We start from the raw sequence: 25,878 nt of genomic DNA, 5'->3' as shown, positions 1-25,878 counted from the left end.
ATTTGCTTCTTATATGCCAGCACACTAACCACACATCCTCTTTGCAGGCACTGGACTTGTGGCAGTGCATTGATTAAGGACCGTTAATATTTGCCAGATAATCAGTACGACAAAGGACAAAGTGACTGCTTTGATTGTAACTGCACAGTTGTGTAAGTGTGACAGACAACACAAGTCTGCATCACTTTTAACCCACAAACAGTCGCAATTAGCAGGAGCAGTGTTGATGTTAACACTGACAGCTCTAAATGTATCATTTATCTCCTTTCTAAATACACAGCAACTTTGTTCTTATTCATTATCTTAATATGGCTGCCTTTTCATCTCTGATATCACAGTTGGGGGCGTTTAATGCTTTAATAATAGACTACTGTTGTACTCCCAAGTTGGAATTCATATAAGTAATTTAAAATCGAACACTATGAATTACATGAATGGTGACAATCAGGGTGAACATTTTAGCCATTTTATAACTTAAACAACATATTTGTAAGCCATTATCTACCATCAGACAACAGTTAGCTTATGTCCAATGTCAGCCACTCCCTAGCTAATAGCATGATCAGTCATGAAATGACTTAATGTTAATATTGCCTACAATTATTTTGTAACTTGAAAATGTATCCCAAGGCAGTTGTTTCCCAACCTTTTGTCCCTAGACCCCCCCCCCACTTGTATCTAAGAAAAGTTGTGTACATTTTTGACTTTACAATCATGAGTTTCTGATGTCAAAATTTAAGACTTTTTAACCCAGAAATTTCGAGATTTTCTTGTAAATATACGAATTAGTTTTCCTCTGAAATTCATGGATCCGCCTCAATTTTTAATCCTCCAGGATGGCCCTAATACACTGTCATTATATTTCATATATGCACATCTAACTTTGACACATCAAAGCAGACAGGGCCCCACGTCTCCTCTAATACACGTAACTTTATATTAACAACATAATTACAAACCAAATAGAGAACAAAGCTAGCATTCAGTTGTTGTCTAGCTAATTTCCCAATCAGTTATTTAATAGCTTAGTGCTTACATTAGCTAGCATTTACTTTTTACAACCAAAAAAATATGTAGACTGTTCTTAAATTTGGTCCAGTAGTTATCATCCAACAACAGAAGTCAGCACGAACCCTTCCAAGCTGACTAGGCTAGCAAATTGTCCCTACTTTATCTTACTTTAAAACCCACTGAAATGTTAACATCAGCATTAAGTGGTTTCCTAGATAAGGGGAAATTTAGCTGTAAGTGACTTAATGCCAGAAAATAACAAAAGGTGTCTGTCTGTGTAGCCTGAAATGTTGCCAAAAAACACCTTTTAAATGTAAAAATGGTTAAATGTCAAACAATTTGTTTTCTTTCTTTTGCTTATTATGCAATTGTGAAATAGTAAATTTTCCCGTGTCTCTATATTTATATGTATATATCAAAAAGTATAAAATGCAACTCACAGTGTGGATGTCCATGAATGACGTGGGGGTGGGTGGAAAGGTGTCCCCTTTTTGGTGGAAGAGCTTTGGAGAGGGCTGAAGGAAAGGCCTTCCCACTAGTGTGAACACAGAGCTGAGAAAAACAAACCCATAGGGAGTGTTATTTCACTGTTTTTTGAAAATTCATTTCTCAACATACTGAGGCTATATATGCTGATGTCAGCCCTGCGATTGCCTGGCAACCAGTCCAGGGTGTCCCCCTCCTCTCTCCAATGATAGGCTCCATCCCCCGCGACCCCAAGCGGTTTAGAAAATGGATGGATGGATATCCATGGATGGATAACATATACCCTTAAAAAAAACAGCACTAACACATTTTAACAGTATGAGCTTTCAACTCTAAGTTTGTTGTCAGAGGAAAATGGCCCCCATGTGACTATGGTAAATTACTTTGCACAGAAAATAATACTGAAGGGCTTGTTTGAGATTCTTGATGGGTGAGGGAGATAAAACATATTGATACAGTCAACAGTTACACATTTTATTTTATATTAGCATTGTAGGTCAAATCTGCATCACTATAATTCAGAATCATTAGACAGTCAAATAGTTTCCACATCTATAGAAAAGCTTAATTTGAATGAATGTGAAGCAGATGTCGGGCACAAACTCTCCTATTTTACCCTCTTAATGACATTAAGGTGTATTAATCAGAGATTTTAAGGCATTTCAAGGGTTTGCCCTTCATCTTTCTCTAGCTTAGCTTTGGCTTTACTGTGGCTTTTCATTCGTAAATATGGACTAAGTGAAGGCAGATGATGACAGGAGAGCACAGGAGGTGTAGAGAAAAGTACCAGTAGTACCTTTAGCTGTGCAGACGTGTGGAGCAGCTAGACTCCTGTGTGGTGGTGGTGATATAATGTGAAAGAGAATCTGAAGCCTGTGCAGCAACAAGAAGCCAAGTCAGCAGGACAGGCAATCTCAGGCAGCAGCTCTCCCTCATAGGGCGGGTGAAACTATCAAGTGCATGTGCCTTTTGTGATCTATTGATCCACAATCCGAGTTCAGTGGTGGCCACAGGAAGGGATACATCCTTGTTCTATTACCCTTTCCCGCTTTACTAATTGGCCAATGCATCCATCTCTGCATCTTCCAACTTTACTCTGTGGCGTCCATTTTTGACTGTTGGAAAGTTGCTACATGTCATTGATGCTTTTCAGATGGCTGTGTGTACATAAGTGTGATGTTGTTTACACAAGAGGCTGCAAGAATTTGACATACAAGACTCAGATATTTCAAGATAATGCCTTTGGTGGAGCATGTTATATGTACCTTAGGCTTTGTGTCCAAAAACTCAAAGAGGTTCCTAAAACCTTAGTGATTAGTGAAATATAGATGACTTTGTTATAGTTTATAAAAGAAAGAAACAAACAAACGTATTTCAAATATAAAAATGTTTTAATTCTTAAGATAATCTGAATGTTCATTTCCATTAGCGTATAAAAGAAGACAATTAGACTGTCTTTCAAACAATGACTTCTGTTTCATTAAACTCTCTGGCCTCTATTACAAATACTGTGATGCATGTATTACCTTCATTAAGCAAGGATTATGTCTTCAAAGACCTATGTAAGATTATGAATAACCGATGTTTAAACCTTTAAAACAAAGTCTAACCCTTGAAGTAAAATAATTAATTTCATGTAAAATATGCAAGATTAGCTTCAAAAATGAAACAACTCATACCGGTATGCTCTTTTTCTGTTCATTGTAGTGCAATGAACAGTTTCACCGGTGTCCAGTAAAATGAACTTCAGTTTTCTTGTTTTCTTCAAAGTGTTAGTTGCTAAAGTCGTAAAAAAAAAAAAAGATTAAAAGATGATTAAATGGACTCCTCACAGGTAAATCCGAAGAAGATACCAGAGATCACGAGCAATCAAAGTGCAGAGGACTAACGTTTTGGTGTCTTTATCAGAGTCAAACAGTAGAGTTTTTAACTTTTAAAAAAAACAACTCTGCTGCTTGATTCTGATGACAACACCATGCAGGTCAAATGTGGTCCTTGCACCTTATCAAGTTACAAAAAGTCACTCCCATGCTCCATTTTTTTTTTTTTTTTGTTGGATTTGCCTGTGGAGGAGTTATACAACAACAACAACTAATGGGTCAATGACAAGGCGTGCACATTTCTGTGTCTGGATCTATTATTTCTTTTTTAATAAAAGTAATCCATGGTATTATTCAATTTGTTCTACAAAACCTACTTTTTTTCATATTTTAGCATCTCAATTAAATATAAAGAGACTTATGACACTGTTAAAAATGGCATTTTAATTTTGAGCAATTCAAATTTGAATACTTTGGCATGATTTTATGGTTTAAATCTTAAAAAAATTAATTAATTTTTTTGTTTTGATATGAAGTTAGGAAGACCATAGAATTTTTCTGTACTGGAATTTTCAAGTTCTTAAATGTAAGAGATGCACAGCCATGATCATGGGCACTGTATTTTGAAACTAAGGGTAAAAACATTCAGAGTTTATCATCCACATTACTTCAGCTGACACTCATGGCCGAGTGAAATTATTTATAGATCCTTTTCAAGTAAAGATAAAAACATTTCTTTTCAGTCATTGGTGAGCAGGTAGACTTTCCATATCAGGTGATAAAACCAATGGAAAACTGCAAAAAAAGAAGAACACTATTTAACTTAGGATTTTATTTTAAGATAAATGTGTCCACTTTCTAAGAAGAACAAAACAAACAAAATGTGTTTGAGTATTTGCCTGTTAATTTTTTAATTAGTTGCAAATGTCATGTTGCGCAACCAGTGATTCAGGTGGGGAAACTGCAAGAAGTGTGAAAAGTGTCAACGTATGAAATAAATACTATAAATAATTTATTCAAAGCTCTAAAAATATTTACTCCCAACAGATAAATGAGGTCCGGTCACATATTTAGAAATTATAAATTATTACAGTTTTGCTTACGTGAGTGTTTACACTTCCCATGTACCGTGGTACAACCAAGGTAGAACAGATACATTTTATTTTACCAAACTATTCTTTATTTAATTGTAAAAATATATGTATCAACCTTCTAACAAGAAAAAAAATGTAAACATTTTTTAAAGTATTTGCCTTTTTGATTTGAAATTAGTTGCCAATGTCAGGTGGTGCAACCACAAATGAATGAAACTTACAGGTCACTGACCATAACACATAAGAGACAAAAATATAAAAACTAACCTAAAAAGAACAATAGTATTAAACAGACTGACTATTAATAAACAGATAGAATAAAAACTGCAACAACTGCAATTTCTTGATTTGAAAATTTATTATGAACTTTTAAAAAGTGACATGACCGAACAAATGAGCAGACAGACAGAAAGAGGTAATTACAAACAATGAAAAGTATAATGCAAAAGAAATACAAACCTACAAATACTTACATCAACATTTGATGGGTCTTATACAAAAAGGAGTGAGAGGAAGTAAATAAATTGCAACCTTTTTCCATAAACCAATAACTAATAGCTATTCAGCTCCATTATATAAGCCCAAACATTTAACACATTTAGAAGTGTTATAGTGTTAAATATTGAGTACCCTTACATTTCTATTTGTCATACAAAGAATCTGTCTTAAAAAGGGTCTATGTTGATAAAAGGATATAAAGTCTATAAAGAAATATAAAGCCTAATATTGAATAAAGAGATGAGTGATTTTAAACACCAGTAGGCTTTGCGTAGGCAATTTGCTTTTGTCAATTAACAAATCAAAAATCAAAACTCAAAATCAAACTGACCTCTGTGGCCCAGGGATAGTGGATTATATGCAGGATAAGAAAATGTCAGTGTCCATGCAGAAAATGCAGTTTCTTTATGTGTTGATGTACAAAAGTTTCTTACAAACAATAAGTGTTCTCTGGCCTGTTCTTCTCCTGACATTCTGAAAGTTTTGATTCAAACACCAATAAATACTCAAATACTCTATACCAGGGGTGCCCAAAATCTTTTCAATGAAGGGCGGGGCTGAGGGTCGTGGGCCACATCTAAACATTCACGTTGCAGTGCGTGAAATTAAATATGCCTATATCATAATTGTGCAAAATAATAACTCATACGAAAAGTATTTTTGAAAATGAATAACACTATTCTCTATTGTGTTTCACAGCATGAAACTACTGAACATCCATATGGCACAAATACTAATTGGGCATACCGCCTTGAAATCAACTGCAGTAAAAAAGTACTCATGTTCCCAACTATTTTTAAACTTTCTGTTATCCATCTCTGCCATGACCCCAGCATCTTCTCACTGACTCACTCTCTGGCCATGGGCTTCCAGATCTGAGCTGACGGGAGCTCAACAGGGCAGTCCATCCCCAATGTAACACAATGCTAATTTGTGGTCAGGAGAGGAAGTGCAACAATAAATAAATATTGAAAGAAATATTTAGACTGCCGACAGTGGTAAAATAATAAAAATAAATAAAAATTCGAACATGGGCAGCAGGCCAAAAATAATAGCTCGTGAGCCAAAGTTGGCCCGCGAGCCCCAAATTGGACAGTCCTGCTCTATACAATAACATTTGCAATATCAAAGTCAATCGTCAAGTTCTACCCAAGCAAAATAATGACAAATAAATGTGAAATGATCAAACTAAACTGAATAATTTGAATAACTCCAACAGCTTTATGAACATAACACCCAAATATCAACAGAGAAAATTCTCCAGCGTAGTTACCTTTAAATCCAGTATAGGTAGGAAAATGGGACATCAAATTATGTTAAAGTGTTGGTTGAATACCTGTCTTTGCAGATGGACTTTTCCTATCATCACCTTGGGCTTTTATTTATAGATATGAAGCAGCTCTGATGGTGCAGTTTTGCAGCCCTGCCTGCCTGTGGACATGAATTTTAAATGAAATATAGAATAAGCCTATAATCTTAAACTGCCAGGAACCTTTCATCTCACTATTAGGCTGTAGCACATGCTTCCTTTATGTGTTGACACAGTTCATGGGTTGTGACTTCTCTTCGTTCTGCCTAGTCAAGATCTGCTTACTCCATCATAACCGTCCACATGTCGCGTCAGCAAGTTCAGTCCGAGTCACAGGCTAAGACCTCATCTCTCCTCTCCATCTTACTATTATTCATCTCAATCATTGCTCTAATCCACTAATGTGTTTGTCCTTTATCACGCCGAATGAGGCGCCTCTTAGTGTGTTCATGGTTAGCGTCCGTTCTTCCTCTGCCACTTCCGTCCTCACCTTCCCAGGCTGCTCGTCTCCTCTACTCGACCCACAGTCATCCTATCGCTCACCATTGCACTGTATGTCAATGAGTGTCTAAGTGTGTGTGTTAGCGTCAGCTGCAGGAAACCTGATCACAGCACTCATGCATCAAAGAGAGGAAGGAGGGGGCAGTGGCGAGGAAGAGAAATGCAGCGTTGCAGTTCTTGTTTTCCCCTGTGATGGGGAGAGGACTGCCTGGGCTTTTCAAACGTCTGATGTGATTAGGGAAATGTTAAAGCTGCTGTGGTCATGCAGGAGGAGCAGGACAAGACTGATGGAGGGCATTTATCTTTTATTTATTTATTTTTTTACATGTTCATATGTTTAAACGTGTTAAAAGGGAGAATTTCAGGAGAGATGATTCAGCTCAACTAGCTTATTTACATGAAAGTTTGACCAGCTTTTAGGTTTTGTTGATGTTAAAGCTTTTTCATCTCATTTATGCTGCTTTTTGTTGACTGTTTTATACTTTAGTCAAGTCATTTATGGTCAGACTTCCGCAGGGCCGCAGATAGAAGTGAGTGCTGCTCTTAGCTCCAGGCTGAAGCAGCAATAGCTCCTGAATCTCAGCAGTGCTGTACACACCATTACATTATGCTCCTATACCACCACCATCTTTGTCTCTGTGTCTCTGTCCATTACTCTCCTTTTCCCCTCTCCCTTCTCTTCCGCCGCCTCCTCTTTGGCGCTCTCTTATTTTTTTTTTCAGAGTGTAGTAAATTAGAGCGAGGGCCAGGCTTTAGTGCTCTGTCTGAGTCCTCAGTCTCTGATGACACAGCATCCTTCTGCACTGGGCTGAGTGAGGCAGGGAGGGGAGGAGAGGGAGGGGGTTGTCTTCGATGTTAGCCAGGTTTGTATAAAGAAGGAGGGTGGGGTAAGGAGGGGAAAGTGGGGTTTTGCAGCACAGCAGACACATGATGTGAGGGCTGACGCATTTTTAATGTTATTTTATTTTTTTGGTATGTCATAGCATGTAAGAGTACTATAGCTTGATACGGATTGAGGTTACGCAGTTTCTTGCTTACTGCAGTAAGCTGAAACAGAAGCACAGAGTACACAGGTAGCCTTCAGAGTACATACTGAAGGCTACAATGATGATGATATTATATTAAAGCTCACAATAAGCCTGTGTTGTTTCGTCACAAAGCATTGACTCACATTGTGCATGTATTCCTGTTAACTGAGGCTGAAGCATTAATGTCTGTCACGTCTTTCTTTCCAGTCTTGCTATTAAGTTAGGTTTTAACAGATAATGTGAAGTGCAGATATTCCTTTTTTTTGGAGGTCATTATAAAAACAGATAATTTTACATTGAATTCAGCTGTGTGTTAAAAATATTAGAAGAGTGATCGAGTCATCATGCTACAAAACTCTACAAGGCATTTAACCGAGAGCTTTAATGAGCAAAAAACTGGCTGCAAGTCCAAACCCCAATCCTTGTCTTCGAGTTTAAAATTTGACTAATTTACAGCTGAGACAGGCTAATATTAGCAGCTGATTTATGGGTTGTAAATATATCTGCAGAATGCAACGCTAGAGCACATGTGCATCAAGGGACTGCTTCCAGTGTTAGCCAAAAGTGAACTTTTAAGCGCATTTCTCCCTCATGAGAATTTTCTGAATGAAAACAAAAGTTGTTTTTTGTTCAGTGAATTCTTGGGGTATAATAGTTTACCGAGGTCACGGTTTGATTCTTAACTCAGTGTTTTTGGTCGCGGTTTGGTACGGATTCAGTTCAGTGCTAAAAAAGGAACATAAAGTCCCAGATTTATAACACTAGGATTCCCTAATTTATCATTATTTGTTTAACTAATATTAGTGCAGCTTATAGTTTGTTCTATCTGATGTTATCTAGAATTATCTGTGATAGTTGTTTCAGCCTGTGATGTATTAAACATGAGACAAAAAAGAGGAAAGTAAGAATATGCAAAGCAAAAAAGCAACACCAAAACAAATAGCCCCATATCTCCTGATAGAAATGAATACATTGTAAAATGAAAATTTAAATGAGTGCATTTTCTAGCAACGTATCATATTTGTTATTGATGAAGTGTGATGTAACAATGTTGTTAGTAAGTAGTCGCCGCAGTGGTTACATGTGCAAAATCCTTACTCATGTTCATCAGTGAAGCACTACTGACAAACTAGTGTAAACACAAGATGGGACGTTGCAACAGAGCCAGGGCAGAGCGCTTAAATGCACACTTGTAGCCAGGGTTCTCTCTACTCCTGCAGTTCCTTGCATGGATTTTTAAATGTTTTAACAACAGTGCTATCTTTGGGTCTTTCTGCTTTCGCATCTGTAGGTTTTTTAAAAACAGTGCAGGGATGAGGAGGGAGAAAAGCCTCTGTGAGTCTTGCTGCTCTGCAGCTCTATCTACAGGAGCAAACTTTTCTTCATGTGTTTTGTTTTGGCCGCTTCATCCTCCTCTTTGTTGGTTGTTTGATAGTGGAAAGTAAACATTTATGAACATGATTGCCACATGGATTGGCAGTGAATACTACCATCATTGTGTGACTATGTGCACCGAACCATGACCCCTGGACGGTCACAATTCAGGATGAATACAAAGACCGTTACAATCCTAGTAAAAACACTTTGTTAGGTCACATTTTTATTGATCAGAGCTGGGCAGAGCTGGGCAGTGCTAGTCTGTACTCATCATATTTGTATTATTTTGGTTGAGAGCCCCCTGGTGGAGGAATTTGACATACTTTGTGTTTATCATATAGGTCATTTCCACAGAGTGGTCTGGCTCAGTTCGGTGCGGTACGGCACGCTTTTTTTGGCGTTTCCATAGAGAAAGGGTCCCAAAAAAATGACTCGTACCATCCCACTTTTCGGCACCCTTCCATAGGGGTGCCAATCTTACCTATCCTGTACCAAAAAGGTGGAGCTACACACACAACAATAGGGGCAGCACTGGTGTCACATCAGCGCGCGACTCAGCTGCTTGCATCCCGGCTTCAAACATGGAAGTCTGCGCTGTGAGAAGCTGGCGAAAACGGGAGAAAAATGGACCAATATCTGCCTAAATGGGGAATATTTGGACTTGACAGAGATCCAAACTGTTTCCTAGTCTATGGATATTGGTATCTGGCCACAAATCAAGTTTCCTGACGTTTATCTGGATGATTTTAAGTACACAAAGCAGAGCCCAAAGGCTCACATCAGCCTGATCCATCCACGATGGATGAGGAACTAAATTAATGCAAAAGTTTTGTGAATACGAAGCCTTTGAACAGTTCATTCTCATCTGTAACTAGTTATTAATCTACGTCTTACGTTTAGTAACCTGTGGTTGTTGAACGGGCTCATAAAACTTCAGGCTGCAGGCTATTTTAAAATGAAATCAGCACACCCCGGATTTCTGACTTAATCTAGTTTGATTTCAACACCAGCTGAACTTTTACTTTATTTTTAATGCGGTGAATTCTCACAGTACAGCTCTTATTTTTTCAAAAAGCACTTTCAGCTGAAATAAAACTGTTTACTGGTTATTCCCGACTGATTTCTGTCACTCATCCTTTCTATAACTCCGCATCTGGAACAGCTGACTGGCGCTGTGACTTCACATGCATGCTTTTACAGCCCCGCCCACCCAAGTGAGAGCATGGGTGTCTATGGAAACGCAAACTATTTTGGGGTTTAGCGTACCAAACCATACCAAACCGAACTGAATCAAACCGGACCCCCTGATGGAAACACGGCTATAGATGTAACCATCATTTATTGCTTAATGGATATAAAGTTTTGCTTGGCAATGAAGGCTCTGGTTAAAAAATGCTCCCTGGCTTAGCTAAGCAGCATGCTTCCACTTTCCAGGGGATACTGTGCTAACATCCCCATATAAGGGTGCAACAAAAGCTTTAGCCTACAGACAGTGAGGCTGTGATGGTTGAAGAGCTTTTAGAAGCAGTGCAGTGTGATCATTGTTGATGTTGCAAGGATTGGTGAGAAGGAAGTCATATTTAAAAGACCGCCTTGCTGAGAGTAAGTGCTGTGATTGGTTGATAGTGGGCAGAGAAAATAATTAAATCAGATGGTGTTCAGCTGGTTGAGCTTTGGTGTATGACATCCATGTCCTGCTAACCCAACAAACTTTAAGTGTTATTTGTTAGATTTTTTTGGTTACTCCTACTAACTAATTGTTTCAGTGTTAAGTGTACAGACAGCTTTGAAGAGGTATCATCTAATCATCTATGGACTTGGGATGATGAAGAGAACTACAACACCCCCATGATTCCCCATGATTTAGGCTCTGTTGTTTTCCATTTTACCCCCCCCCCCAACATCTTCATTTCATTCTCAGTTTCTCTCTGTTGCATGCCTACCTGCTCCTCTTCCTCCTCCTTCCTCTGTCTACCCATCATCCATCTCAGGTTTGGCTCTCTCTCCTCTGCAGCTCTCTGGCTTTCTGTTCTGCATCACTCCCCCTCCACCCTCTCGTTTCTCTCTCTCTCTCTCTCTCTTCGCCTCTGCTTGCTGCTGCTGTCCCGTACCCCTGCAAGCCCCTCTCCATATCCTGCTCCAGTATTCCTCCTCCTCACACAGGCTGTCCTTGCAGCTGCATTCTCCTCTCCCTCTGATTCTTGCATATGTGCCTGTTTCTTTAATGCTCTATAGAGAATTAGGAACATCAGCTTTGCAGCAAATAAGTCTTTCTCACAGTGCAGCTTGCTCTGCTGAGTTGTGTATTTTTGTATGTATGCCTAAGTATACACATTTTTAACCATGGGGGTAGATAAGTTTGCATTGTGTTACATATACTCTGCTTTGTGATCCATTTGCCTGCAGGCTACCGTAGTTGCTCTGTTTTATCCAGGCAAGCAGATACAGTTTTGAACCCACTTTTCTTAGATTAACCAGAATACTTATTCCGTATGTTGATGCCACATGCCTTTTAGATCCAGGAGTGTGACTATGTCTATGACTAAGTGTGACTATTTGAGTAACACTCAGATCTATGGATTATTTTCGATGATAAAACTAATATAAGGAAATGTCATCTGAAAAAATGATGCATGCATTCATGACTTGTAGCTAAAATGGATGAACTTGACCTCAGTGTTGGGTGTAGCAAACTACAAAACAATCTTTTAGAGCAGGGGTCTGGGCATCCATGGGGGGGTGCCAAAGATCTCAGGAGGGCGTTGGGCCTTGCCAGCTCTGACACTGTCAGAATTAGCTGTGCATATATTTCTTTGATATCATGATAAAAAAGATCATGTACAACAATGTATTATGGCTACCATAATAGATAAAAATAAAGAGGATGCTCCAAATTTTTAGAGAAAAAAAAAAACAAACAAAACATTTTTGAAATTATAGAATTTAGAGAGTCATAAATATGGCATCACAAGCTCCAAATTTTCAAGTTTTTTGAGCTATAAATTTACATCGTAGGGTCAAAAATTTACGAGAAACTAAATCGAAAACAGTGGTTGGATAGCCTCAGTTTACACAGATTATTCTTGTAAGTCCAGATGATTATGATAATTTGATGATTCTGGACTAAAATCACAAGTGTTTCTGGACTGATCTCTATAGTCTGATTAATTTTCTTCCACACAGTTGGCTATTTTTGACTTTATTATTTAAAAAATCTAAAGTTTTAGTTCCCTTAAATTTCTGACTTTGAAAATAAAAAATGTGAGTGTTCTCTCTTGTAAAAGAATAACTTTCAAACTTGAAAATTTTGATTTATTCTTAAAAAGAATACATAGTCATAATAGTAGTTTTTACATAGATCTTTTGGCAAGACCAAGTGTATGTAGGCCTATTATTTGGGGATTTTGTCAATGAAAACAAATAAAATTGATGTTTATTTTTTTTCTGAGAGGGTCCTGGTGGGGCTTAGATTTTTCTTAGATACAGGTAGGTGGTAACCTGACACGCCTGGGAAAGCTTCAATAGGAAATGTTTGAGAAAAGGCAGAGGCTTTCATGAAAACTTGGAGTATGATTGGGTGAACGTTCTGTCTGTCACATCTCTACGGGCCAATAAGAGCGACAAAACACGTGACATAGCCGCTATTAAGCTGCATGTGCGCAGCTACTGAGGAATAACGCGAAACATGGCGACTAAAGACATGTAAGTACTCAAATTTTGACGTTTTTGAAAAGAAAACAACTCACTGCTGTTCTTTGTTCTTCTTTAACAAAGAAATGTCGTTAAGATCTGATAAAACCGGCGCTTTAGTGCATCCACGCTAATCTCTTCCTCCATAACTGCACCAGCTCTTGCTGCTGCTTGTTTACGTCACGACTCTGCGGTGCCTGAAAGTACCACCCCTCATCGCTGATTGGTCCTGTCACTTTCTAACCAGGCCCAAACAGCTCAGACGGGCACTTTGCAAGATGGATTCACCAGTGAAAAAACAAGGAAACAGTCATATCCATCTGCTTTGCAAGGTTAGGTAGGTGGGGCCCTAAGGAAAAAAAAGCCTTTGCATTTCAAGAAATCTGTCACATAGTTACTTTATTAATGAATTAATAGGTTCTGGGTAAAAAACAGTCCCTTTACCTTTGTCACCATAGAAGAGAAAATCATGAGGCATGTGCATTGTTTCTGTTTTTTCTCTGTCTTCTGGTCCCGTAGGTGGCTAACAGTAGAAGGTAAACCTGCAGTTACATGTTATGTATGCATTTATAACTAGCTAATTCAAATAGGAGAATGGCAAAGGCAACAGTAAATCAAAATCAATGTCATGATGAAACATACAACAGCTATAGCTGTTGTTTTGACTGAAACAGCTGTGCCTAATACTAGGGTTGTAAAGGTACGTGTATTCATACCGTACCAATTCGGTACAGGCCTCTCCGTTCGGTACAGATGTGTACCGAATGGATACATGTGGATCAAAGCTCATACACTGATGGAAAACCAGAGCACAACTCACTGTCACTCTGTCCTGGCAACCACACAACCACAGCAAACAACAGCCTGAATATTCCCAGATTAAAGTGTCCTGTTTAGGAACACTTTGTTTCTCAGAAAAATGCAACAGTGGACAAAGACAACAACAGTAGCGCTGACATTATTCAGCAGGTGTGTTGCTGACAGCACGTCATCCAGCGGATCAATCAAAGCATTTGAAAAGGCACCACTCAAACAAAAATGTCACTGTAACAAGGAGGAACAACAAAAAGTCTCACCAGCCGGTTATGAATTTCCCATGATTTAAGATCTTTTAATTATAACAGTGGTGCTCTGGTTTTGTGAATCAAATTAATTCTAAATGCAGTACCTTCAACTGTGAGGAGGGGGAGAGGGGACTCCATCATGTCTGCAGCTGCATCATAGGTAAAGTTATCCTCAAATTTCACATGGCTCTAACCTCTTTATCCACAAAGATGGGCAGTGAAAAGTTCTCCCAAACCTTGTAGTAGGTCCCATTGGTTAAAAAAGCAATCCAGTGCGGAAGTCTGTGTTGAAATCAGCAGGATAGAAATTAATTAGCATACTTAACAAGCTAACATAGGTTGTATGATAATGTGTTCAAGTTGACTGGGAAATTTTAGTGTTTAAAGAATGGCTATAAATATGTCAATAGATCAATTAAAATAACCTAGTAATTAAAAATTTATTTATTTATTAATATTTTATTCATCGAAGAACTTTTGGAAGGAAGTTGCAGCATTATTGATAATTTGAATATAATTTATTCAGCCTATTTATTTTAATACAATTAAAAAAAAAAATCCGTTATTTTTCCGCTTTAATTACAGTACCACAAACATACTTAATCATGACTTCAAAACCAAGGTATGCACCGAACCAAAATTTTTCCATACGGTTACACCCCTACCTAATACTGAAGTTTTCAGCCCAGTTCAATGTTCAACTGTGACTTTGTGAGCATATTAAAAGCTGTGAAATTTAATGTGTCTGTCCTTTATCACACTGCAGCGTTGTAGATTTTAAGCTATGAATTAGGCTGTAGATTGACGGTAGAATAAATGGTTGAAGGTAAATGTACAGTAGACTATATGCTGTCTGGACTATATCACCAACATATCATTAGCCTCATAGCATAACTTGAGTCATTCCTTGTCCAAACTGTGATATCTGTCTAACTCTACTCTCCTCACACTGCTGATTCCTTGTGCCTTATTTTTCTGAAAACCTTAAATAAGACTTAGGCAATTATTCTGTGAAGCTTTTGTTGTCGTAACACAAAAGTACTCAAATATTTGACTTCCTCAGGGTGTAATCCAGTCAAATAACAACTTACTTTGGCAGTAATCGAGTGTTGATTGACCAAGATCAGCGCACAAAAAGAGAAAGCAGAGAAATATGGAATGTAACAATTTCAGTGTCATACTTTAGAAAGTATTAAAATCTTACCTTCGTCAAATCTCATTTTCTTTTTGCTTTTTATTTCAGTTATAATACAAAGATTTTTTGTGTTTGTTAAGTTCCATACAACTCCTGTGATTTACTTTCAGTTTGTTTTGATTGCGGTGCACCATGTGGAAAATGCAGTACTCTTTGCTCATCTTGTCCTGTACGTGTGTTATTACTGGTTTCTGACATAAAATCTCACTTTTCTGTCTTTTTTAAGTTTTCATTTTGGGGCTTTATGCGTTGATTTGAGAGTAGATGGAGTTGAAAATCAGTAGAGGGAGTTGGAATGATGCAGTAAAGGAGCTGAAAGTTCAACTCTAACTCAGACCGCTCCTTGGAGGGCTATAGCTCAAAACACTGGGCATAGCCTAACTGAGCGAGCCAATCTGAGCCCTGATCCTGCTATCTTCGAACACAGGGGTTTTCATCTGGTGGGTTGGGACCCAAAAGTGGGTCACAAAACTGTTGTTAGTGGTTTAGGAATGTTTTCTTCTTTAAAAATGGTTAGAAAATATATGAAGTACTAAAACCAGTAGCAGATAAACATTTTTACAGCTCAATTTCACTGTGATAATGATTGCACATATTGAGCATAACTATGTAGAAATGATAAATCTCCTTCCTGATGGTCTTTTTTGAAGTCATTTGAAGGCATTCATATTCATTTCAGTCTGTTCCATATTTGATTAAAAGCTATTCACAGGAGCTTTAAGATAACACTTTGAAGATGTAAAACAATGAAATCTCATTGAGAAAAGGCCCACATTTAGTATTTCAGTAGCTTCAATGCTTGATAAGCTATTGATTAATGTGTCTGAAGGTCAATTAGGGAAATTGCCTGACATTTGCATCCCTTGTTGTCGTTTTGCCAGGTTGCCAAGTTTGCGTCAACAGCAGATTTTCCCATCTCTGAATTGTCACAGCTCATTGCGTAACTGAAGTCTCTATTAAGCAGACCTCAGATTCAACAAGGTCAAAGTAGCCATGTTTGTATAAGATAGTGCCGCTATGGCTGCATTTTTATAAAATCCCTTATGTTTCCTATTGATTCATCATTTAGAGCATAATGTGCATGCAGGTCACCTGCAAACTGCTAATGAGCTATTGCTCATTTTACAACCTGTGCTTCCCTCCACATACTGTATTTGCCAGATCAGCAAAACTTCCCTTGACCTCTGGGGGAAAGCTTTACCCTTTAAACGTGACTCTACTTCCTGCGTTTCCCTGTTTGCACTGTGTTGATGAGCTGTGGATAATTCTTTTCTCCGTGTGACGGTAAATATATTGCGAGGATATTTTAAGTAGTGCAGATGCTCTGTAGACAAAAAGGACCCTGAGAGGGGAGGGAGAGGGAGAGAGGAGTCTTCTGATGCAGAGAATACATTTTGTCTTTCCCCAGACTGCAGCCGCTATTTATAATTTAATTAGATTTCAGGACACCACTTGTCTCAGGACATTTCTAGGCACCTCACCATTTCCTTCTAGTGTTTCCCGTGGTACGAGCCATGAACTCATGATGTATGTGTGCTTTTTTAAGTTAAAGGTGCCATATGCATAGTAAAGACTAAATGACCCTACACATGAATGCTCTGTGCCTTTTGGTCATCATTTGCAGATGATGTTACAGTGATTTATAATGCTTAAACATTGAAAATAATGTGGTTAGCTTTTTGACCTGCTGCTATTTAAAGAATAAATCCTGGTGTACAGTTTTATGACATGACAATATTTTTGTAAAGTGACGTGCAGTTTAGTTTCATCATTCTTTAAAATGTCCCTAGTCTATAAAGCTATAAATACATTAACAAAAGCAGGAACTGTTTCATTTGAAGTGAAAATCCAAAAGCCAATCTTGCAGTGTGTTTAGTTTTTATTTACTTTTTGAGCTATTATAAAGCATTGGAAATTAGTTTCAATCCAAAATAAGGCACTAAAGTTTCAGTTTTCAGAAATCCAGCAATATAAGAAAGAATAAATAGAAATGTCAAATTTTAGATTATTCACACCAGACCTGATCATTTTCTTACAACTAATTTGGTCAGTTATTTATAATTTTAGTCTTAGTCTAAAGGATGAAATGTTTGTAAGTTTTAGTCACATTCTGGTAATCTCTACTCTGTATAATTATTGTCTAGTTTAATAATGATAATAGAACCTTTTTTTATAAAGGATTTTTAAAAGCAATGTTAACAAAGCTTAGTCTAGCCTAGTTTTAGTCAACAGAAACTAATTAACATTTTGGTGGAGTTTTAGTCCATAAAAAATTATTTCATTTGAGTCAAAACTTTGATTTTATTGTCTTCACTAAATCACTGAAAAAATGATGTTGACTAACATTTTTAGTCATAGCTTTAGTCGACAAAATTAACATTGCTTACACGAAATCTTACTATAGTTCAGTCCGTCAGTGATGTATGGAAACATAATGTGTGATGGCCTGACAACATGGGTGTTTGAAAGGATATATATACACATTTTATGTTGCGTTAGACGAGAGTTTGATTCCATATGTGAATTCTTCCACCTCAGAAATCTGATAGGCCACCAGAAAAAAAATTAACTGGGATTGGCTGTTTACCTTGTCAGCAGCAGAATTTGTGTGCAAATGAAATACTTGGGATGTGCTGCAGCCAAGTGGCAAACTTTCTGGCTGATAAAAGAAGCTGATGCAGAAATGAAAAAAACTGCAGTTCCTCAGTTGTCCACTGGAGGCTGCAGAGTCAAAGTGCAGATTTTTACACCAGATATAAACATGCTGACAGTCTATTTCAGAAAATTATTTTGGTCCAAAAAGATTGTCCCTTTATTGGGGAGAGCAGGGTAAGAAAATAAAATAGTAGTGGTTAATAAATCAATTTAATTGATAAATCATATTATTGGAAAATCTTTTTTTCTTTTTTTTTTTTTTTAATTTCTCTTGAATTTCATCGCAGTCTTACTAAAAGTTAAAGCGTCTGTTGGAAAAATGTTATTTAATTTTAGTTCTGATATCCCTGTTAACAAAATGATACATCTTTTATGTTTATGCTACTCATGTATAACCATTGTCTAAATCTTTTTCCTTGATATAGTAGTGAAATGCACTTTTTCAGCACAGCAAAATTTTCATCAGACACTGATTTAATGACAGAGATGACAAGCAATTGATTAAAAATACAGAATAATTAATATTCTTGTGATGGCCTTAAAATGTTAATATTCATTTTATTCTGTTTCTTTTTAAGATTTTTTATTTTGGGGCCTTTTCATGCCTTTATTAGATAGAGGAGGACAGTGGATAGACTTGGAAACAGGGAAGAGAGCGGGGGGAGACCTGCAGGAAATGGTGCCACGGCCGGATTCGAACCCAGGCCACCCGTGTACATGGTGCGCGCCTTAACCACTCAACTACTGATGTGCTGTGTCTTTTTTAAAGATATATGTTTATGGGCATTTTGTACTTTTATTCATGGAGAAGGACAGTGGATAGAGTTGGGGCATGGCCTGGCATGATGTAGCTTTTTGGCTCAAGATCCACCTGAACTCTTCCTCCTTGTCTGATACTGGGCTGATGTAAAGCTAGTTTGAGAAAGTCTTTTCAACATACATGGCAGACACCACAGATTAGCCTCAAAAGTCTCCTTCAGTGAACGGCTGATGTCACTCAAGCTTTGTCAGTGGTTTTCTATAGACTATACAACAGGCTGCAGGTATTTTTTTTGGCATTTCAGTGTTGTTAAGAAATAAACAAAACCTCCCTGAGCCACTGGGAAAAAGGAAGGACTCTTGGAAGAGACAGTATGGTGCATCAAGCTATGAGAAATTTAAATAGAATTCTTAGTTTTTGTTTAGCATTTAGAGCAAGATATTCGGTAGGGACACCAAAGATAACTATGAGAACACGGTTGCAAATTAAAACCAAGTCCTGTGAATATAGCTTTAAAATATCCATCCCAATAGCTATGCAGTTCTGCACAGAAGAATAAACATATGTCCGAGACTGCAGGGAGTATTATGAAATCTGCTACAGATGTCTGAAACATCTAGATATATATCCAAAAGCCTCAATTTAGAAAGATGAGCCCTGCGCAGTACCTTAAGTTGTTTGAGGCTAAGCTAAGCACAAGTAGTGGTAGTTTGGGCTCTATCTATGGCCGCCTCCCAGCATCTCATATTTATCTCTGTACCGAGCTCCTGTTCCCATTTAGGCTTTGATGGTTCTACTTCCCTTGAATGATACAAGAAAGTTTTACATTTTAGAGATTAATGCTTTGTGATGTAAATTCAAAGACAGCACATCAGTCTTAATCTTAAAAAATTTTTAATACCTTATATGTACCACCGAGAAGTCTAACAATGAAGGGAAAAATAAATGGTTACTGCTTACTGGGGCCAAAGTCGATGCAGATAAAAATCTTTACGTGAGACTGAGCTAGTTTTAAAGAAAATAATACATGCACAGGCTTAGAACATCTGTAAGATACTTTGAAGCTAAATGGGTAGTGGAGATAAGATGGGTGAATATAGAACTTATCTATCCAGTTGTGTTTCCACACTTCACCATACAGGCCGACCCTGCAGAGGTCAGTGGACCAGTTTGGCTACCTCTCATCAAAAAGTGATAAAGGTTTGAAAAGAATATGATAAGCAATGATGTCTCCACTTTCATCCATATAGGTGAATTTACACAAGAGGGACTAATGTTGTGATAGGGCTCAATGATAATGAAAAATGTTGAATCGGGATTATTTTGACTGATATTGCAATTTTGATGTGATTTGATGTAACAGAAGGAAGGGACATTTTTTCTTTATTATTCCCCTTTTAATTGACAAAAATTAAGATTATTATTGACAGATTGCTCAAATGATAGATGAGTACAGATATTTAGCAATTTCATTGAACGATGAAGAAGAGTCAGTGAGAGTGATTTTCTTTTTAAAATTTGTGTAAAAATAATCATTTTTCAATAAAAATTGCACCCCCTGTGATTTGAAATATTGCAGTGGACCATTTTGCAGTTTTATTGAAATGTAAATTAATTGCTCAGCCCTATGTTGTGATGAATGTCAGCACTACTGGGATTCAGTTTTTGTCAGGAGCCCTCAAGATAGTTACAGCCATGAACTTTTTTTTGTGAAGTGTCTATAGTGTAATTCAGTCTGTTGTAACATTAATTTACTGTATTCAGAACACTGGGCTGAGGCAGTGTTACATTGCTGTGAAAAAGTATTTGGCCCCTGTCTGTTTTTTTTTTTTTTTGTATGTATTTTGACACTTAGCTGTTTCAGATCATCAAACAAACATTAGTATTAGACAAAAATAACATGAGTAAAAACAAAATACGGTTTTAAAGGATGATTTCATTCATTAAGGGAAAAAGGCCATCCAAATCTGCCCCCCCCCCATGAAAAATAAAGTCATTGACATATTGATCTGGAAGGGGTTACAGAACTATTTCTAAGGCTTTGAGACTCCAGCAAACCTTGGTGAGAGCCATTATCCACAATTGGAGAAAACTTAGAAAAGTGGTGGACCATCAAATTACATCACTGATCCATTCAGGAGGTCACGAAAGAACCCAGAACAACATCCAAAGACCTGCAGGCCTCTTCAACTCAGTTACGGTCAGTGTTCATGATTCAGCAATAAGAAAGGGACTGGGCAAAAATGTCATCCATGGGAGAGTTCCAAGGCTAAAACCACTGCTAACCAAAAAGAACACAAAGTCTCATCTCACATTTGCCAAAAACATTGTGATGATCCCCAAGACTTTTAGGAAAATATTCTGTGGACTGATGGTGTTACATTTCAAAAAAAGAACATCATACCAACAGTGATGCATGGCGGTGGTATTGTGATGGTCTGGAGCTGGACGACTTGACAAAATTGATGGATCCATGAGTTCTGCTCTCTAACTGTTAAATTCTGAAGGAGAATGTTCGGCCATTGGTCTGTGACCTTAAGCTCAAGTGCACTTGGGTTATGCAGCAGGAGGATCTATAATCACCACCTCTGAATGGCTTCAAGAAAAAAACAAAAAATAAAGATTTTGGATTGGCCTAGACAAAGTCTAAATTAAGATCTGATTGAGATGTGGCATGCCCTTAAAAAGGCTGGTCATTCTCAGAAACTCTCCAATGTGGCTGATTCAAACATACTGGATCTATATTCTGGATCCCAGGTGACTGTTTGTAAATAATTATTCCTCTCACTCTGACTTCATATCATGTCCATGACCCACACACAGGTACAATCTTACAAACAAACACAGACATATACACACACAGTGCTGCCTCACCCTAGTGCCTCAGCCCCACTTGGCCTGGGTGCTGTTTATGGGTGGGGAGTGGTTGTTGAGAGCCTAGAGTCAGCAGATCTGGCCCTGATCGATGACAGCATTTGCGGTTCTCTTCCAGTAAGAGCTTTAAACTTGGGATAAGAGATTCATTTGGCCAAGGCGAGGGGAGAGCTTCCCCATGATGCACCTGCCTGCTGCCTCTGGTGGAGGGAAGAGCTTTATACAACCACTGGCATGGTTTGTGTCTGATGTAATCATGACAGAGGGGATTACTGTAGAGGGGGTAACTTCACAGGTTTGTGGACATAGGTGATGGTGGAAGAAATGCACATCCTGTTTCCTGTACAATTATCTTCCTGTGACACACAACACAAAACCTCATTAAAGTGGATTCTAGTGTTCTCTAATGTGGCTGGTAGTGAGAGTGAAAGCTGATGCAGAGTTGTCCCATGACTCAGAGGTGAGCTCAGGACTCACATCAATGAAGCTGCAGTCATTCTGCACTCTTCCTGTTTTACAGATAAGAATCACAGACCATGTTCTGAATATCTTGTGTCTTATAATTAGCTCTGATTGTGTCCTAACTGTTATCTTTCTTTTTCTTTCTCTCCACAGACATTTATAGTCCTAAACAAAGGGAAAACAATCTTCCGCTTCAGTGCCACGCCCTCCTTGTACATCATAAGCCCTTTTAATATATTTAGGCGAATAGCTATTAAGATTTTGATACATTCATATCCTTTCAAGTGATCCATTACAGTCAGGTCACTGTTTTTAACATGTTAGTTTCCTTTAAATGTACTGTAAGCTTTAAATGACTGCCTTCTTGTTACTTACACTGATTTTTGTTAGCTTGATTTTTGTTAGTATTTTGATTTTTATTAAAATGTGGCAAATGTTATTCAATACTCTGTCCAAGTTTTCCTTAACTTCTTCCTCCCCACGTTATTCAGCATGATCATCATGTGTACCATTTTGACCAACTGTATATTCATGACATTTAGTGACCCTCCAGAGTGGTCCAAACAAGTAGAGTAAGTACAAATACACATCTGTTCATCACAGTATTTACAGCTTTTAATGTTTCTCATTAACTCCTTTTTCTTTCTCTCTTTATTTTTTTTACAAGGTATACCTTCACAGGTATCTATACGTTTGAGTCGCTTACAAAAATTGTTGCCAGAGGCTTTGCCATCGATGGCTTCACCTTCCTTAGAGACCCGTGGAACTGGTTAGACTTCATGGTTATCTCTATGGCGTAAGTATTTTATCTCAACTCTGGTCAAATTTTGAAAGGATAAAAGCATTTAAATCAGAGTCAGAATCCTAAAATGAGAGATATCAGATTTCAGAGGACAGCAGTGAACTGGGATTTATTTACCATGACTGCAGGTAATTTCCAAATAACAGCAAAGCCTTCTGATTGCAGACCATCTGGCTATGAAATCACAGTAGTAAAATAATCATGCAAACACTGACTGCACTGTACACATCCATGTTAACACCAGGGCCCTGATGCTGTGCGTGCTTGCTCACTGTTGTTACTTGTGAGACTTTCTGAAATAAAATTCGTCATCACTTTTATTTAATGCAGAAAATTACACCTAATATGTAAATTAAACATTTTGATGGTACTTTTTAGTGACGTTTAAGAATATTTATTTGAATGAATAGAATTCTGCTTGACAACAAGTCACTCTTTTTACAGTCTGCAGGGGTGAGGTTAACATAAAACACCGCTGTGGAAGTTTCTTGTTAAATGGAGGACTATAACAGCTGCCCAATGGACAATGAAGACAAAAATTTAAAGTTAACCATAAACCTGGAAAAGTAGTTTTGATGTGTAATTTCCTATCACAGAACCACACACTTCTTTCTCACTGACTTCTTATACTTCTGTCAGCTCAGTCTAGTTGACGATGATCGATTTATACCCTCCAGACTTCATAGGCATAAGGCAAAAAAAAAGGAAACGCTGCCATCAGCAAGGATTAATTGCAAGTCACATCAACAAATTTGTTTCCCACACATAGATGACAGGCTTTAATTGGCAAATTCAAATCTAAACCATTATCTTTTTATCTGTATATTATTACCATGTGGTGCACACGTGACAGATGAAAACGTTTGAGACAGACAGAAAGCACAGGGAAAAGTTAGCTGTAAGTTAATTCATTCAGTTGTGCTGTTGCATGCTTAAACTGAGGCTTCTTTTGCCCTCGTTTTGACAATTTTCTTCAGCTGCTTCCTGCCAATGCCCTTTACACTCGTTTTTATGATGATTAGAGTAAGGCAGGTTATCATTAACAAGCCTCCACACATGCAAATCATGTGCTGTGATAATTGAATTAAATATGGCTTAACACAGGTATCTGGTCTTACTACTACCGAAAATATTATCAAGACAGCAGGAAAATTAAAACCAAAGCTATAAAACAATGCAAGATGAAACAAGACGATGTGTGGGAAAGTTGCAGGAGTGGTTTAAGACATAAGGAGACACGGGGCAAATATGAGGCCCTCCCCCCTTCAGCTAAAAGCATTAATAATGAGTGAAATAGATTCAAACAATCTATTTTAAATTAATAAAGCGAAGAAAGTGTGGTATGTTCCCTTTTTTGATACATGAACATCCAAAGAGTCAGCAGTACCTCATCAGCCCTTTTTTATAATGTGAACCCTGTGGTTTTGAAATGTGTCTAAGTCATAGTTTAGTTAGCCTTTTAGTTCAGTCACACTATAATCATTGTCACTCTTGAAAGTTTTAGTCTAGTATTAGTTGTCGAAAAAGTTTTTGTCAGTAAAAAGTATTTACATTTTATTCACTACTTTTAGTCAAAGCAGTTATTTCCCTTTAACTAATTTATTAGCCATATTGTAAAAATAATATAATGCAGTATCAATATTTGAATACTTAAAAATATACTAAAGAAAATACTGACATACCTTGAATGCTCTCTACCCAATCTCTGCTTGTATTTTAATGAACAGTGAAGAAATATCATGGATTTTGAATGTCCAGCAGACTAACACTAATACTTTAATCTCATTTAAGCCTCCTTGACAAAAATTGAATGTACTTTAAGTCAGTTTTTGTCATCAAAGATCATTTTTAGCCAGTCTTAGTCTAGTCTACTCAATGGAAAAAGATAGTCAACTAGCATAGTCAGTGATCTTAACACTGCTTCACAGTGTTGACTTCTTAGACATCAGAGCTTACAGAAACTCGCGTGATGAAACATGACTTCAGGAGAAAAAAACATCTAGGGTCAACCCCTAAAATCGTCTAGTGTCTTGAAAACATGTCTTATTCTTTAGTTCTTCTAAATCTGTGTTGCAGTCCTATAAATGATAGATGGGATTATGTGAGCTTGATTGACAGACACTGCAGGCACAGGTTACAGCCCATTAGGATCTTTAAAGTATAGAAAGGGTAAAACCTGACTCCAGTTTTTTTCCTCATGATGTTGTCTTTAATGATTCAGTGTAAGGTTTTAGGTTACTTTTGATTGATCTTATAAAAACGATCCCACAGCATCTGAGTCTGTCCCACCACACTGATAATGTTGATTGAAATATTCTGTAACTTTCTATTCTCTCTCCTGTGTTTGGGACGGCGGCTGAGTAACTGTATCTGATCCACCTTGCAGGTATATAACAGAGTTTGTAAACCTAGGCAATGTGTCAGCTCTGCGTACGTTCAGGGTTCTGAGGGCTTTGAAAACTATTTCAGTTATCCCAGGTAAGACAGTCCAGGTGTTTGTGTTTTGAAGGGGGGAGGGCGAGTCCCGGGGTTGATGTTAGGTGTGGTTTTGTTTCAGTCCCTCTTCCTCTTCCACTTCCTCCCTCTTTCTCTTCCCACTGGTCGGACAGGCGTACGCTCTCTCACCGTGGTGTCCCCTCCTGGTCGATGGTGGTGCTGGTGTCGTGCTCTTGCGCGTACTTGCGTGTGTGTGTTGTGTAATCGTGTGTGTGATGTGTGTCATGGGGTTCTGTTCTGTGTGTCATCCTACCTTGTTACAGATATATAACAGAGTTTGTGGACCTTGGGAATGTCTCGGCGCTGAGAACGTTCAGGGTTCTCCGAGCATTGAAAACTATTTCTGTCATTCCAGGTGAGACTCCCATTTAAACACTAAGGCTGAGCTCACTATCTCTAATACCTGTCTTTATTTCTGTTTTCTTTTTTCAACAACAGGATGATTTAGGTTATTTTAATTTTTTTTTAGTTTTACTTTTTTATGACAATCAAAAATGGTAGCAATACATTTTTGATAGGCTTAGCAGTCTTCCGGCAGTCTTGTGGGCTCTCATAATGACAAATGGGCAAGACTTAAAGGTACGCTACAGTGACCTCTCTGAGCATTTCTCCCTCAGGGAAAACAGATGAACATTTACAAACAGATTATTATAACAGGATACTTCTTATATTATTTCTTAAGAGCTGCTTTTAAAATGTTACAATTTTAAGTTAAAACAAAAAGTGTATAACAAAAGGAAACAAACATTTCTATGC

The 25,878-nt window shown here is 37.7% G+C and overlaps 1 protein-coding gene across 3 annotated transcripts in view; it reads left to right on the top strand.

Annotated features, from left to right (window-relative positions):
* The window catches only part of scn8ab (sodium channel, voltage gated, type VIII, alpha subunit b), a 95,392-nt gene that overhangs the window by 5,675 nt on the left and 63,839 nt on the right, over positions 1–25,878 (top strand). For 2 of the 3 annotated variants that reach the window (XM_041778062.1, XM_041778080.1), the window contains exons 3-6: positions 21,978–22,096; positions 22,307–22,396; positions 22,492–22,620; positions 25,386–25,477. In XM_041778062.1, coding sequence (XP_041633996.1) covers positions 21,978–22,096; positions 22,307–22,396; positions 22,492–22,620; positions 25,386–25,477 — 430 coding nt within the window. Of the gene's footprint in view, positions 1–21,977; positions 22,097–22,306; positions 22,397–22,491; positions 22,621–25,012; positions 25,105–25,385; positions 25,478–25,878 lie in introns of all 3 variants that reach the window. The other variant, XM_041778071.1, reaches the window with a different exon arrangement.

The sequence above is a fragment of the Cheilinus undulatus genome, linkage group 3 (assembly GCF_018320785.1).
Source record: "Cheilinus undulatus linkage group 3, ASM1832078v1, whole genome shotgun sequence".
NCBI lineage: Eukaryota > Metazoa > Chordata > Actinopteri > Labriformes > Labridae > Cheilinus > Cheilinus undulatus.
The sequence above is the reverse complement of the archived record's forward strand: the minus strand, read 5'-3'. Positions and strand labels throughout refer to the sequence as shown.